We start from the raw sequence: 16,834 nt of genomic DNA on the forward strand, positions 1-16,834 counted from the left end.
TGGAAGTAATGAAATCGTCGTTACTTTTCAAGAGTCATTGAAGCTCCGAGCTTATAAATAGAGTTAAGTTTCTTTTAAAGTGTGGCCAAAATATTCAAGAAACTCCCAATTAACTCTTTAACACAACAAATTCAAAAAAATCACATTAGAAGGTAATCATCCTACAATACACAATATAAATATTAAAATACTGCTGATCGTATATATTTTTTTTACTTTTCAACTTTCCCTAAGCTCACTTATTATTAATTGAGTATTTAAAGTCTTTTAACCTAACATTTCAATTTAACCTAAATAATTGGAATTGAACAACACGATAGACATGGCCTAACTAACTATCCTCAGAATAAGGGTTTCAAATGGATTTGATATACTTTGTTTTGTATCTGACCTAACGTATTATAAGCAATTTAATTGAAGCAACTTAAACAACTCAACTTAATGTGATCTGGTGTTTAAAATCACAACATCTAAATCTCAATCTAAAACTCAATTCAACATAACCTAGTTTATTCTAAGCTGAGAATCGGTGAAACTGAAAGTTATTTTTATACTCTCGCAACAAAATTTGCTAAAGAGAGTATTATAGTTTTGTTCACATAACGGTTGTTTGTAACACCCAAAACTAAACGAGTTAGATATAGGGTTATATATACCAAAGTGATCAGGGTGAAGAGTGGAGTTCAAATACGAATGTCTGTCTGTCCGTCCGTCCGTCTGTCCGTCTGTGCAAGGAAACTATTACAAACCAAATTTCATTGAAATCGATCGAGTAGTTCCTGAGATATGGTTTTTGACCCATAAGTGCGCGACGCCACGCCCATTTTCCATTTTGTAAAAAAATCTGAGTGTAACTTCCATCTGCCATTTCTTATGTGTAATTTAGTGTTTCTGACGTTTTTCGTTAATGAGTTAACCCACTTTTAGTAATTTTCAACCTAACTTTTGTATGGGAGGTGGGCGTGGTTATGATCCGATTTCTGTCATTTTTGGACTGCATTAGGAAGTGGCTAAACAAAATGACTGTAGAAAGTTTAGTTTATATAGCTCTATTGGTTTCCGAGATATGTACAAAAAACTTAGTAGGGGGCGGGGCCACACCCACTTCCCCAAAAAAATTACATCCAAATATGCCCCTTCATAGTGCGATCCTTCATACCAAATTTTATTTCCATAGCTTTATTTATGGCTTACTTATGGCACTTTATGTATCTTCGGTTTTCGCCATTTTGTGGGCATTTTCTAAAGCAACCTTCCTATGGTGCCAAGAAATAGGTGTGCCAAGTTTCATCAAGATATCTTAATTTTTACTCAAGTTACAGCTTGCACATACGGACGGACGGACAGACAGACATTCGGATTTGAACTCCACTCTTCACCCTGATCACTTTGGTATATATAACCCTATATCTAACTCGTTTAGTTTTGGGTGTTACAAACAACCGTTATGTGAACAAAACTATAATACTCTCTTTAGCAACATTTGTTGCGAGAGTATTAAAATGCCACAAAGACTGCAAAGCCATTTTGCAAAAGAGTGCAGCGGAACATCATAATAGTTGTTACATAGCGTGCACATATTGGACAACGTCGTGTAGTTGCGTAGAATCCATTAAACGAATGGCTTTTCACGTGACTAACCAAATGACTAGCACACAAAGGGTGACACTCAAAAATAATCATAAAAATATGAAACATTATTTAATGGTCAGAGTAAGTGGCAACGGTTGAGGATAAAGAAATTGCAAAAAGTGAAGCAAGGTACAAATATGCCGGTCAAAAAAAAAAAAAAAAAATCAAAATGCAAATCTTAATTTACTAAAATGTAGACATTTGGAATTTATACCAGTGCTGTGTTTGTTTAAATCAAGGTTATTTAGCAATTTTGTGAAGTATTTACCACTAGTAAGTGAAATTAGAAATATTTTTAGCATAATCTACCATTTATACCAGTTTGAATATTAATATAAACTGATTAGATCTAACTGTATTTCTATTAATAACTTCAAAATATGGCAATTAGAGTATCCCCTTCCAAACGTCCATTTAATCAGATTAAAAATCCAATAAAATTATATTCATTGACCCCTCTTTCGCTGCAATTCAATTGATATATATGTATCTATTTTCGTATAGTTTCCTCAATACAACTACTACTAACAGCTTTACATTGTTATTGTACGCTCCCATCGGCTATATTTAGCAAGAATTACTACCACGACTTGTGTATTTATTTGCATATGAGTCATATTAGAGAAATTGTTAAGCCAAGCGTAAAATTAGTTTTACCATCTAACGGCATGGTTTGAGGTGAGGTTATATAGTTGCCAAAGTATATGGGAAAGCCAGTAGTTAGCCATATATCTCTTATACCCTATAATACGTAGTACCAACTCCCATCTGCCGGTTGAAACCAACAACTGAACAGACAAAGGCTCATCAGTCAGTGTAAAGTGAGCGCATAACCATTTAACCAACCGCTTGGGGGCAACTTACCAACTAGCGCTGCCAATAAGCCCAGCCCAACTTCTGTAGCTTGTTAGACAAACAAAGCAGCTACCAAATTACTGGGCTGTGTTGACAAATAAACCCGTTAACTAACCACCAACTACATCACCATGAATTCCACTTGTGTGCGGCAGTCTTGATTGGCATTCGTGCCATTTGTAACATTCAATGAATTGTTTAGCTCTTAAAATTGTTGGGCGCATTGTGCAAATATTCTGATACTTTGGGAAGGTTAGAACGTTGCTGAAAGAAATGTTGGCAGTGCTGCGCGTAATCTTTTCTTATTGTGTGTGTATGAAATAAAATTTGGGGGAATTAAATTCAAAATATGATCTTATCATAACAATGGAATTATACTAATTTGGAAACACCCAATTGTCATAAAGAAATGTTGATACAAACTGGTCGAACATATTTGAATACTGAAAAATGCCTTTTCAGCGGTTCATTATGGTTTTTTGGACTGGTATCAATCTGGTATAAAATATTAAAGTTTTCTTGTATATTCTAATAAATAAAGGGTATATATCACAGCCTTATATTATATGTTCTCATATGCAGTTTAACTCCGCCATAGCCGGTCCCAAGCCCGTGTTGTAAAAGGAGGAGGGTAGGACGAGGCACCCCGAATGGCTTCTAGTAAGCGTCTCGGCAAGTAGGAGGATGAAGCGAACAATGCCCTCTGAAAAGCCTCGTCCACCATTAGCATAAGGTAAAAATGCAACCCAAAATGATGAGCGAAGGTACTAACGTAATGATTACTACTCCAGGTGGAACCCACGCAAGTGGCAATCCACTCACGGCTGTGGCAGGGGCACGGATTCTGGAGGCCCCAACCCCGCTCAAAGACGAACAAAAATGTTCGTCAAAACAGAAAGCCGAGGAGGCAGGGAACCCTGCCCGAAAATCTGGTAAACGCTTTGGTGCCGCTAGACGCGCAGCGCGCAAACAGCGGTTACTGGCTGCCGGAACTAGTCTTCAGGACAGCGGGACCCCCCGATCGGTGCAAACGAAATTCCTCCGGAGTCAGGGAAAAGACTCCGTATACCGGAGGAACCAAAAAGCTCGAAAAGAGCTAAACACCAAGCTCTTTGCAAGGGACCACCAGAGCGGGACAGCAATGGACCCTCAGGTTCCGGGACCAGCAAGAAGGGTAACGCCAGCATAGAAAAGGACAAGAGGTCTTACGCAGAGGTGGCCAATCCTTTCAACTATGCGGTAATAGACACGGGTAGACCCGGGGGGAGCATGTCGACGGAGCAGCAGTCCCTGTTTGAGGCGGCTTTTGGTGACGGTCTGATGGACCTAATCCTATCGTCGACTTCCAGCAGGTCTGTTTTCAAAATCGACATGGCTCGCTTCGAGAAGGGCGTCTTCCGTCTGGCCATCAACTCCGTGGAGGACACTTCAGCCACTCGTTCCATGGTGGAGAGTCTGCCGGAGCTATGGGATAACTGCAAGCTGCGCATGGTGCGCGGCGATGAGGTCCGTAGACTCCTAAAGACTCACATCTTCGTTAGGGGACGAGCGGCGGTCATGTCCACGGAGTCCATCGTGAACATGCTGGCCAAACAGAACACGGAACTGAGGACGGAACTGTGGGAGATATTCCATCGCAGTAGCACTCCGGAAGGGGTTGTTATCGTGATGGGTATAGACCCAGATTCCCACTCGTACCTGGAATCTGTAGGTGGTAGGGCCCACCTGTTGTTCTCCATTGTCCAATTTAGAATAGGGCACCGTCAGGTAGAAAGCAAACCTCCTTCGGGGAAGGTTCGCCCAGGCGAGGACCGTTCTACCAAGACTAGTGCGAGGACACAGGAGGTACCACCACCGGCCTGGGGCAGCTCAGACTGTAATCCTAGGGGATTAGCCCTGTTCGAATACTTTAATTCTAAGGACCTTCTGACCATGAATATAGGTAATACCCCCACCTTTATTAATAGGCGTAGAAGGGAAGTCTTAGACATAACGATATGCAGTACCAATGCGGTAGGCCTAGTGTCAGATTGGAGGGTTTCCTTGGAACACTCATTTTCCGATCATAGGTACATTGATTTTAGTGTCAACATCGGGGGCACAGAGCAACCGATGTTTAGGAATAAATCAAAAACCAATTGGTGCAAATATTTGGCTGAACTCGGGCGCCTAGTAGGTAGACTCGAGGACACAGATCAGCTCAACTCCAAGTCATCCATTGACTTAGAGGTGGAGAATCTCACAGATTGTGTTATTAATGCATTTGAAAAAGCTTGTCCTCTTCGAACGGCGGGTTCTACCACCGACAGACCTTGGATGAATGGGGAACTAAAAAGCCTTCGAAGAAATTCTCGTAGGGCCTTCAACAAGGCCAAGAGGTTTGATAGTGCTAAATGTTGGGACGAATACCATACCGCATTTCGCAAATATAAATACAAACTCAGAATAGCAAAACGTAATTCGTGGCGCCTGTTCTGTGAACAAGTCGATAGCGTAAGCGGCGCAGCAAAAATTAAAAGATTTTTATCTAAAGACCACATGCAGACCGCGCTAATGGTAGACAACCAAGGACGCAGGGCCTTAGACATGGCGGAGTCAATAAAAATCTTATTAGACACACACTTCCCACAGTCCACGATGGGTAGTCCGCAACCTTTTGTACAATCTACTCAGGTTGACGACCTCGTGTTCAGTCCGGAGATGGTGATTAGGGCTTTTAGGAGTTTCAAACCTTTCAAAGCAGCAGGCACTGATGGGATATTTCCTGCCCTTTTACAATACGGGGCAGACTTACTATCAGTCCGTATGGCTAAAATATTCACCGCCTGTGTCCGTCTAGCGTACACCCCATGTAAATGGCAGGATGTCAAGGTTATCTTCATCCCCAAACCGGGTAAAGAAAATTATTCCTTGCCAAAATCGTATAGGCCGATCAGTCTAACGTCCTTCCTACTGAAAAGTATGGAAAGAATCCGGTAAAGAAAATTATTCCTTGCCAAAATCGTATAGGCCGATCAGTCTAACGTCCTTCCTACTGAAAAGTATGGAAAGAATCTGTGACGACCTAATCAAACAACAAATTCCACCCAAGCGCTTTTCATTCAAGCAGCATGCGGCAAATCGGTTGATACCGCTCTACACGAAGTAGTGGGGACTATCGAGAAATCCTTGGACGAGAAAGAGTTCACCCTCGCGGCTTTTATAGACGTCGAGGGGGCCTTCAATAACGCCAACACCGCTGCATTGATCTCGTCTGTTGCCTCATTCGACATCAACCAGAACATTTTGGCTTGGTTGAGTCATATGCTCAGTAACAGACGAGCCGTCTACGACGGGGAAGGAATAAAAATTTCTCACCAGATCACTTGTGGAACCCCGCAAGGAGGTATCCTGTCTCCCTTGCTGTGGGTCACTTTGATCAATAAACTGATACTCCTACTTGACGAGGAGAATTTTAATGTCGTCTGTTATGCGGACGACCTAGCGATTCTCTGTTCAGGGAAAAATCTCAATCGTTTATCACGGCTCCTAGAGAAAGCCCTGGAAATCTCCTCTACTTGGGCGGAGAGACATGGGCTCTCGGTAAATCCGGAAAAAACAGAAATCTGTCTTTTTACAAGAAGGACGAAAATTCCACAATTTAATCCCCCATCTATAAGAGCATCAAAATTACTAGCTCCGTCAAATATCTTGGGGTCATCCTAGATAAAAAATTAAGCTGGAGAGAACACATTGAGTGTAGGGCTTCCAAAGCTCTCCGTATATGGAACTCCTGCAGAAGAGCCATTGCCACGAAGTGGGGTCTTCGACCCCAGATGGTATATTGGCTGTATACAAGTGTGATTCGACCGACGCTAACATATGGTGCGTTAGTTTGGTGGAAAGCGCTAACGAAAAAGTGCCGGATTAAACCATTGGAACAGGTTCAAAGGACCTGCTTGATAGGGATAACCGGTGCTATGAAAACAACTTCAACAAAGTCTTTGGAGGTTATCCTTGATATCCGGCCAATACACATCCAAGTGAAGTATGTTGCAGCGCTTACAGCGTGTAGGCTAAAGATCTTGGGCCACTGGACCCAAACATTGTACCATTGGGGACATGGGATCATAATAAATCTTGTCACTGAACTCGGTTTGGATTGGTCCTGTGACCGGGAAACCGAGACTGTGGAGGAAATTAAAGCAACATTCTCCTTCCCCAGCAGAGAAGATTGGACCAATGGAACAGTCACAGATAGTACCAACGGTGAAATCTATATATTCACCGACGGATCAAAAGGTGAAACAGGAAGGGGAGCAGGCTTCTTCTGTAAATACCCACACACAGAAAGAAGCTTAAAGCTAAACGACTACAATTCGGTATTCCAAGCTGAGATTGTCGGAATAAGGGAAGGCGCTAGGTGGGCCTGTACCCAAGCAAACAGGTCCATCAACTTTCTTGTGGATAGCCAAGCCGCGATTAAGGCTATCCGCTGCGCCAATACAAAGTCTCAATGCGTCAGATCATGCAAAGAGGCAATTAATAGACTAGCGGGAGAAAACTCAGTTAGCATTATCTGGGTACCCGGTCATATAGGTATTGAAGGAAATGAAAAGGCAGATGAGTTGGCTCGCTCAGGTGCAGCTGGGAATACAGTTCCCTTAAACTGCCCCAGACCTTTCAGTTCTCTAAAGCGCTGCCTAAAGCAATGGATGCTAGGGGAACAGCTCACGTCCTGGAACATGTGCAACACAAGTCGCACCACAAAGCTGCTATGGGGCAGTGTTGACACTGGACAGACCAAAAAACTTCTTACTTTAAGTAAAAGAGAACTAAGCTGTATCACAGGGGTCATCACGGGGCATCTGCCTCTAAGAGGCCACCTGCAGAGACTTGGCATAGTAGAATCGGCGGAATGCAGGGCGTGCGAGGAAGATGATGAGACACTAGAGCATTATCTCTGCGAATGCCCGGCCTTCTGTCGTTTAAGAAGAGATACCTTCTATGGCTCCCATTACTCTAATCTAAGAGAAATTGGGCAGCAGGGATGGAATAAAATCAGAAACTTCGTTAAATTGACCGCATTGTTCAGGTGACGCTTATCAGGGTACCTTCGGGGAGCACAATGGGCCTAATAATGGCCTAAGCCTTCGCCTCCCTTTTCAACCAACCAACCAACCAACCAACCATATGCAGTTTACATAAATTTGTGTATAAAAGTGTAATGAAAATACATTTGCTAGCCAGGACGTATGCTTATTAATCGTCCTCCCCAACCAACCGACATTGGCGCACAAATATTTGAGTAAATATGCAGCTGCTGCCGCTTTTGCATATATATTTTGTTTGTTGTTTACATTTGTTTCTTTGTGAAATACAAAAATATTATTGTAGAAAATTATTTGTTTTACATTCCTTTTTTTTCTTTTTTTGCAATTTTCTGCTTATACCTTTAGCCATTTCGTTCTTTGTTTGCATTTAAGTGTTATTTGTATGCAAAATTTGTGGAAAATTGTGGTTGTCCCAAGCATAGTGAAGGAAATAAAACGTTAATGTGGGTTGACGCGCTTGAGAAGATTGCGCTTTTCTATACCATCTAGTGGGATTTATGTTTTATATACTTTGAAGGGTGTTTAAATAGGTTGCTAGTTAAATCTTTTGTTGTTTATTTTGTAAGAATTTTTAATTGTAAACGGGTATTTACTGCTTAAAATATGAATTACACTATTTTCACATTCAAAAATTTAAATTTTTCAGATTTGGTTTTGTTTTATAATTAAAAAAACACACCATTTGCTTTCACTTTCCATTTTTATTTTAGTTAATTTGAGTTATCGTTAACATAAGAAATCAATAATATTTCCATTTACGCCCTGTGGCACCAGCTCTCATTTAGAGCAAAAATACAAATCTGTGGCTATTACAAAGTTATGAAAATGGCGGTAATAATGTAATTTATTGAAATTATGTTAAATATATTCAAAATAAGTTTTGGTATTATTTTCGTTTTTATCTTTATTAAATAACTAGTATGTGGTATATTACGTATTAATGTTAATGTCCAACACCGTGGTGAGCTATTCTTTGTTTTTTATTATAATGAAGTAAAATGTATTTAAACTAAAATAAGAGTGAAAATAGAAGAGTTCTCGGACAAATAATATGAAAATAATCCAGCCGTTGTCTGTATGTCCCCCGATCGAATCACTCGCAACCAGATCGATCATGTTGTGACAGATGAACGACATGTCTCCAGTGTTTTTGTTGTGCGTACGCTTCGTGGTCCCAACATCGACACGGACCACTATCTTGTAGCAGCTGTGTAGAAAAGCGCACACGTCAACAAACACAAGGAAGGTTCGACATCGAGAAGCTGCAATCACAACCGACAGCCGAACGATTTTCTACTCGACTTGCACTCCTGCTCTATTAGAGTACTCATCAGCATCTCGGTATAAGGGAACTGTGGGACGGCATATCAAACTCATTGCATACCGCTGCAGCCGAAACAATTGGTCTCCGGCAACGCCAAAAAACAAACTGGTACGATGAGGAATACCGTCTCGCAGCGGAGAGGAAACAGACTGCCTACCTCGCAATGTTGCGATCGACCGCAACACGAGCGGGGTGGGAAAGATACCGATAGCTGAAGAGGGAAACGAGACGCATTTGCAGACCAAAAAAGAAAGAGGCCGAAATGCGTGAGTATGAAGAGCTTGACAAGCTGGCCGACAGGGGTAATGCTCGAAAATTTTGTGAAAAAATGAAGCGACTTAACGAAGGTTTCAAAACCGGATCCTCATGTAGGGACCAAGGTGGTAATCTTGTAACCCATGTCCAGGGCATACTAGGATTATGGAGGGGACACTTCTCAAGCCTGCTGAATGGCCGTGAAAGCCAGGAGATGGCGAACCCGATTCCCCAATCGACGACGATGAAACAGATGTTCCATTGCCCGACCGTGAAGAAATTAGAATAACAATTACCAGCTTGAAGAACAACAAAGCGGCGGGGGCCGATAGATTGCCGGCCGAGCTATTCAAATACGGCGGCGAAGAGCTGATAGACGACGATTGGAATCTCAGTGTACTCTGCCCAATACACAAAAAGGGAGAACCCACAATCTGCGCCAATTACCGTGGGAAATACCTCCTCAACATTGCATACAAGGTCCTGTCGAGCTGAAGACTAAAGCCCACCGTCAACAAACTGATTGGACCTTATCAGTGTGGCTTTAGACCTGGAAAATCAAAGACGGACCAGATATTCACCATGCGCCAAATCTTGGAGAAGACCCGTGAAAAGAGGATCGACCCATCTCTTTGTCGACTTTAAACTCGATAGCACGAAAAGGAGCTGCCTTTACGCCGCGATGTCTGAATTTGGTATCCCCGCGAAACTATTACGGCCGTGTAAGTTGACGTTGAGCAACACCAAAAGCTCCGTCATGATCGGGAACGACCCCTCCGAGCCGTTCGATACCAAACGAGGCTTCGACAAGGTGACTCGCTATCGTGTGACTTCTTTAACCTGATGCTGGAAAAATAGTACGAGCCGCAGAGCTAAACAGAGAAGGTACAATCTTCCACAAGAGTGTACAGCTACTGCCGTACGCCGATGATATCGATATCATTGGAAACAACACCCGCGCCGTTAGCTCTGTTTTTTCCTGCCTGGATAAGGAAGCTAAGCGAATGGGTCTGGTGGTGAATGAGGACAAGACGAAATATCTCCTGTCATCAAACAAACAGTCAGCGCATTTGCGTCTTGGCTCCCACGTCACTGTTGACAGTCATAATTTTGAAGTTGTAGATAATTTCGTCTACCTGGGAACCAGCATTAACAGCAATAACAATGTCAGCCTGGAAATCCAACGCAGAATCACTCTTGCCAACAGGGTCTACTATGGACTAAGTAGGCAATTGAAAAGTAAAGTCCTCTCTCGACGAACAAAAACCAAACTCTACAAGTCTCTCATCATTCCCGTCCTACTTTACGGTGCAGAAGCGTGGACGATATCAACATCCGATGAGACGGCACTAGGAGTTTTCGAGAGAAAGGTTTTGCGGAAGATTTATGGTCCCTTAAGAATTGGCAACGGCGAATACCGCAGACGATGGAACGATGAGCTGTATGTGTTATTCGACGACATAGACATAGTCCAGCGAATAAAAAAACTGCGGCTACGCTGGCTAGGTCATGTTGTTCGAATGGATGAAAGTGCTCCAGCTCTGAAAGTATTCGATGCAGTACCCGCTGGTGGAAGCAGAGGAAGAGGGAGACTTCCACTCCGATGGAAGGACCAGGTGGAGAGGGACCTGGCTTCGCTTGGAATAACCAATTGGCGCCAAACTGCCAGAAGGCGGGATACGTGGCGCGCTATTTTGGACTCGGCTGTAACCGCGTAAGCGGTGTCTACGCCATTCAAGAAGAAGAAGAATTTTAATAACTTGCTCAAACTTAAAGGAAGTATATCTTCCTTTATTCCATTTAAATACGGTTTATGGCTATTTGAAGCTTATTTGATCCATTGAAGATGTTCTTCTATATATAATGCATATTGGAAGGATAATTTAAGCACTAATAAGTCGGGATTGATCTAGATTTCCAATGAAATGTTCGAATATTATTATATTTAAGAGATTTTGGGAATGAAACGCCTTATTGCTCACTATTATATATTATTCTTGAACGTGTTATTTAGATATAATATTTGGTAGAATGTTTATTGGGCTACTAACCGATAAAGGATGTACACATTTTGATAGCGGACAATAGTACCTTTGTACCTTTTCTTTTATTTAATAACTTAACCTAATGATGAAGAATATATCGTCACCTAAAATGCAAAAGGCCGTAACTAACATTTTTAGTATTTTACAGGAGAAGCAAAAAACGTTATAGATTAAAGACTACTTAAAGCTGAATATCCAAATTGTAGATTTAAGCTTAGAAAACAAAGACGGATTTGTTTCTGAAAACCAAATTAATGGGAAAAAAGCAGTTTTTAAGAAATGTTAGTTACGGCCTTTTGCACTCTATTTTTCTGAAACCGAAAAGCCGTAACTACTTGAAAAAAATTGTGTATAAAATGAAAGCAATGGTTAAAATAAGAAAATGTGCTTTTAGGCTGTAACTAAAAAAGTTTTTAACAAGTTATGTCTTTTTGTATCTATTTATTGTAAGTATTTTCACACAAAAGAAATTATTTAATTAATACATTTAATTCGAGAAAATAAAATTAAATTAAACTGGTTAAGAAAAACAAAATAATTCATTTGACAAAACAACAATACAAATAGCAAATTAGAATAAATTTATGATGAAAAAGGTATATTATCATAAAAGCTGTGGCAGCCAGCCGGAAGTAAAAATTTAAGTTCCTGCAGGTGTTCCCATTTCTTTTTTGATATTGATATTATTTCGGTATGTTACTGTGAAGGTTCGATGTCCCTAAACTTTTGTTATGTACATTAACACAATGTGTTACATTGAAATTGAATCAAAGAGAATGAAAAAAGGGTAGTTACGGCTTTTTGGTTTATGAAATTGTTGAAGTTGTAGTTGCGGCCTTCTGATTCTCGCCTATAAAGTCCTATAAAGTCGTTATTTTTGAACGTATGCATGTAAAATTTGCTGTGTACACGTGTTTCGGTTAAGTACTTCATAATCAATCAAAAAGTCAATTTTAAATTTATTGTTAGTTACGGCCTTTTGCATTTTAGGTGACGATATATCCATTTAATATATATTTACATTCAATTATGTAACCTTCGTAATACCATCAACAAAGTCATCAACAGATTAATATTTTTCTAAATTTCATATCTTTTTAAAATTTCGAGAAGAATTCAATATCTTATCATTTTCATTTCGAGCTCCATTATTTTGAATGAATTGAGTGAGCGATAAATATATTATGGATTAAATAATTAAATTCAATTTACAATTAAATTTAGTTATAACATTATATTTCAACTTCTAGGTAATCTAATACCCGAGACACACATGTAGTAACAATACTATTGTTCGTACAAATACCAGATGTGTGTCACCAAATACTAGCAATTTACCATGTGAGCAAAGTAGTATTTTGCTGGTAACAATGTCAGCATTTTTTTTATGGTATTTCACTAAACACAGCTAAAAATAGGTAAGAAACCTGGGAGAGAGCTTATATACAAAAACTTTTTAAAATATTTTGTCAAAATGACTTTTCAAAAATAAATAAATAAAATGGAAAATATAAAAAATTTTCACAAGTTTTTTTTTTCGCAACGTGAGGGTCATGTATCACCTTATTTTGATGGCCGTAAGCGACGGGCTTTTAAGATACATTTCAACTACATACTTCTGTTTTTTGTGCAGAAAATACATATTTTTGCATTTTTTTGTAATTTTATAAATTGATTTCTCCATTACTCATATGTAAATATTTATTGTTTACATTTTTTTGAAATATCTGATGCCTGTGAAACAAAGTTGGTATTTCAGTTTACTACAAATCGATGTGTGTCAATGTGCGTAGTAAATACAATACCATAATACTTTTATCATGGTACTGTTACTACATGTGTGTCTCGGGTATAACTGATCAAAGTGTTACAATCTTTCAATAACAATCATGAGTGTGATAGTGAGTGTATTTAATCAATTCAACAATTTTGTGGAACTCATAAATTTAGAACCACTTAATATTTGAACTTCCTTGTCTCTCAAAATAGCAGTTTTAGTTTACAATATAGTCGACCATATAAAGACCTTTTTATACTCTCGCAACAAAGTTGCTAGAGAGTATTATAGTTTTCTTCACATAACGGTTGTTTGTAACACCCAAAACTAAACGAGTTAGATATAGGGTTATATATACCAAAGTGATCAGGGTGAAGAGTGGAGTTCAAATCCGAATGTCTGTCTGTCCGTCCGTCCGTCCGTCTGTGCACGCTGTAACTTGAGTAAAAATTAAGATATCTTGATGAAACTTGGCACACTTATTTCTTGGCACCATAGAAAGGTTGCTTTCGAAATCGGACCACTGAAACGCCCACAAAATGGCGAAAACCGAAAACACATAAAGTGCCATAACTAAACCATAAATAAAGCTATGGAAATAAAATTTGGTATGAAGGATCGCACTATGAAGGGGCATATTTGGATGTAATTTTTTTGGGGAGGTGGGTGTGGCCCCTCCCCCAAATAGGTTTTTTGTACATATCTCGGAAACCAATAGAGCTATATAAACCAAAATTTCTGCAGTCGCCACTCTTAATACAGTCCAAAAATGAAAGAAATCGGATAATAAACACGCCCACCTCCCATACAAGGGTTAGGTTGAAAATTACTAAAAGTGGGTTAACTCGCTAACGAAAAACGTCAGAAACACTAAATTTCACTTAAGAAATGGCAGGGAAGCTGCACTCAGAATTTTTTACAAAATGGAAAATGGGCGTGGCGTCGCCCACTTATGGGTCAAAAACCATTTCAATGAAACTTGGTTTGTAATAGTTTCCTTACATCCCAATAATATGTTGTGAAAATATCCCAAATCGCTTCCCAACCACGCCTACTTCCTATATACCAGAACTTTGAAGACGATCTGAATCGTTTACATTACAATGTATAAAGTAAGCACTAGTGAAGATATCGGTGCCGAACTTTGCACAAATAGTATGTTTATAGTGTGGCAGCCCCATTCTGAAAACCGCCGAAATCGGACAATAGGTTTTTAAGGCCCCATATATCGAACACGGGGTTCCGTCGTTCACTTGTGTTTCGGCTCTACCGACGAGATTTTTCGGATTTTTTCTTGAATCTTACTTCATACTTAACTGTGTTGACTGTTGCTTTAAGCAGTTTTTCATTTACTCAAACTATTTATGAACAGTAATGTTCTTCAGAGTTCTTACCTGCTTCTATGTTGAAAATATTAATTTGCTTGTGAAATAAACCATTGAGTGGAAGCTAAGGGTAAACTAGAGACATTGTTAGTTGTATTAATTACTTATTCTAGAGACTAAGTCTAAAAAATGTATATAACAAATGAACTACACGAATGTAGAACAATGCTACCAAAGACAAAACACAACACAGAAAGAAAGTGTATATTAAAGCTTGAAAAAATTATAAGGAAAGAACTAAGCCGCTAGTAGTAAAAGATTGGAAAGCGGGAACGAAAAAAATTGTACTTAAGTACTATAGTAACAAAAATATTACTGTGTTATTGTAAAATAGCAGAGTGCATATTAAGAAGAAAGAATTGAAAAAAGAACTCAAAAAAATCTTGAAAAAAGTTTAACAGGCAAGTAGAAAAGTAGTAACTGTATAGAAGAAAGCTACTAAAATATAACTGTCATTTGCTAAACAGCAAATAGTTGTTGGACACAAACATTACACCTTTTTATAATTCCACACACAGGTCCAACCACTCACACAAAAATATATACATTCACGCACAAAATAACGCAACACGCATTTGCGCTACTTAAAGCTATTGTATTTATTGTTGGCATTGCACAGATGGCGCTGCGCCACAACTTTACCTCGACACTTGAGCCCCTTGTGGGTTATGCCATGCAACACAAATGATCAAACAGCAAATAAAGAATACAGTAGAAACCGAAGTATAAAATAGTAAACAAAGGATTCAAGAGAAAGAAAAAACATACAAGTGATAGTGGAAGAACCTTAGAGTATGAGAAAGAAAGAAAATGGGCGTAGAAAGTAAAGAATAAAAGTCGATTAAAGTGGCAAGGTGGGTTTAATGAGCATTAGCCAATTGAGGTTGTCAAATTTATATGCTTGCATGTAGCCCAAATGTTTTATTTCGTTTTATTGCGCTTCCCGTAAATGCAGATGTTACACGAATATCATGAGGTTAAAGAAAAACCAAAAGAAACGTAAAAAACAACGGATAGAAGGAAACATAATGGATACTAGAGAAAGAAAAATGCATAAAAGTGATAGTGGAAGACCATTAGAATATGAGAGAGAAAGCAAAAGGGCGTAGAAACTAATGATAGTAAAGAATAACCATCGATGAAGGTGGCAAGGTGGGTTTAATGAGCGTTAGTTAGCGGTGCTTGCCATATTTATATGTTTGTATGTAGCACATATATTTTATTTCTATGATGCAGAGAATTAATTTGAACTACTTAAAGCTCTTTTTCTCAATGTAAATTTAAAGATATTTGCTTAAAATATTTAAAAATTTTTAGTTACAATATTTTCAAAGACTGTGCTAGCCTTACTAAGGCCTTCTACATAAAAGATAATAGGCGTGTTTTATTTGACCACCACAAGCTAATAGCTAAGTCATGGACAAATAAAACGCATTTAGCTTATTTCATATCTTCGCTTAAAAATGAATTGTGTTGGCAAAGCGGGCCCGAACTCTCAGCTGCAATGTAATTTATTTGAAAAAAAAAGTTGAATTTATAAATCAAATTTCCTTTTGTTTACCGCTGTTCTATAATATTCTGAGCTTGTAAGGAATCTACAATCATTATTAGATCCGGGATGGTCTAAATAAATATGGATAAAGTTCTATAGAATTTAAAATTTTGGTTTGTTTATATTTTTATCTGTCAAAATGGGGTTTCTCGCTATTGCCAACTACATCTTTTTGGAAAAAACCCAACTATTGTGAATGAAAAAAAAACGATGAACTGGCAATGCCTCTAGTTCAATATACAAGCTATGATAGCTTATGACAAGCCAACATAATTATGTTGGCTAAGTCTTCCATACAAAATAAGCTAATAGCTTAATTTGCTGGTCAAATAAAACACGCCTAATATCATTTAGCTAATCTTCCTTACTTTTTACCTTTCCTTTTTCACTCGAAAAACATGACAGCTGTTTCTATGTTATATTTGTATGTAATTGTGTCTATGTATTTATTTAACATTCTATATTATTCTCTATCGACTTGCACATCCCGTAAATGCAGATGTTACACAAATATCATGAAGAATAAATGCCATTGATTGAAATAATAAAAAACGCAACAATACGCACACACCAGTGTAGCTAAATGCATAACAACATTATCTAAATACAGTTAACCATATATACACACCCCTACAAATGTACACAGAAACCGAAATGTCGAAAAAATGCGTGAGAAATGACTGATGTGATAAGTGAAAATTCAACGGTTCTTTTTTCGGAAATTCTTTTTCTCATGTTGCGTATACGCCTGTTCGTAGTACTAGTTAGAATACAAGTTAGCTGCAGGGTATGGTAATTTTCTTAAAATGTTTTTTAAATTTGTTATCTTTAAGTTTTTGTTGCTTGAAATACATGTTTTTTGTTTTGCTTTGCAAACTTAAGTTAACTGCTAAAGCGCTTAAGTTGGAAGACTTAC

At 38.8% G+C, this 16,834-nt stretch overlaps 2 protein-coding genes and 1 pseudogene across 9 annotated transcripts in view; 1 reads left to right on the top strand and 2 right to left on the bottom strand.

The window, feature by feature from the left end:
* Positions 1-16,834, bottom strand: part of LOC105220342 (protein kinase C, brain isozyme) — a 699,782-nt gene that overhangs the window by 366,552 nt on the left and 316,396 nt on the right. The window lies entirely within an intron of this gene.
* Positions 1-16,834, bottom strand: part of LOC105220009 (protein kinase C, brain isozyme-like) — a 30,283-nt pseudogene that overhangs the window by 7,937 nt on the left and 5,512 nt on the right.
* On the top strand, positions 3,184-3,702 carry LOC128922760 (uncharacterized). Its single transcript, XM_054234428.1, has one exon. It carries the CDS (start codon positions 3,227-3,229, stop codon positions 3,674-3,676), a length of 450 nt encoding a protein of 149 aa, XP_054090403.1. The 5' UTR covers positions 3,184-3,226; the 3' UTR covers positions 3,677-3,702.

Source organism: Zeugodacus cucurbitae, chromosome 6, assembly GCF_028554725.1.
Source record: "Zeugodacus cucurbitae isolate PBARC_wt_2022May chromosome 6, idZeuCucr1.2, whole genome shotgun sequence".
NCBI classification, from domain to species: Eukaryota; Metazoa; Arthropoda; class Insecta; order Diptera; family Tephritidae; genus Zeugodacus; species Zeugodacus cucurbitae.

Coding starts and splice junctions, on each gene's coding strand:
- LOC128922760 (XM_054234428.1), top strand. CDS start 3,227: ATGCAACCCAAAATGATGAGCGAAGGTACTAACGTAATGATTACTACT.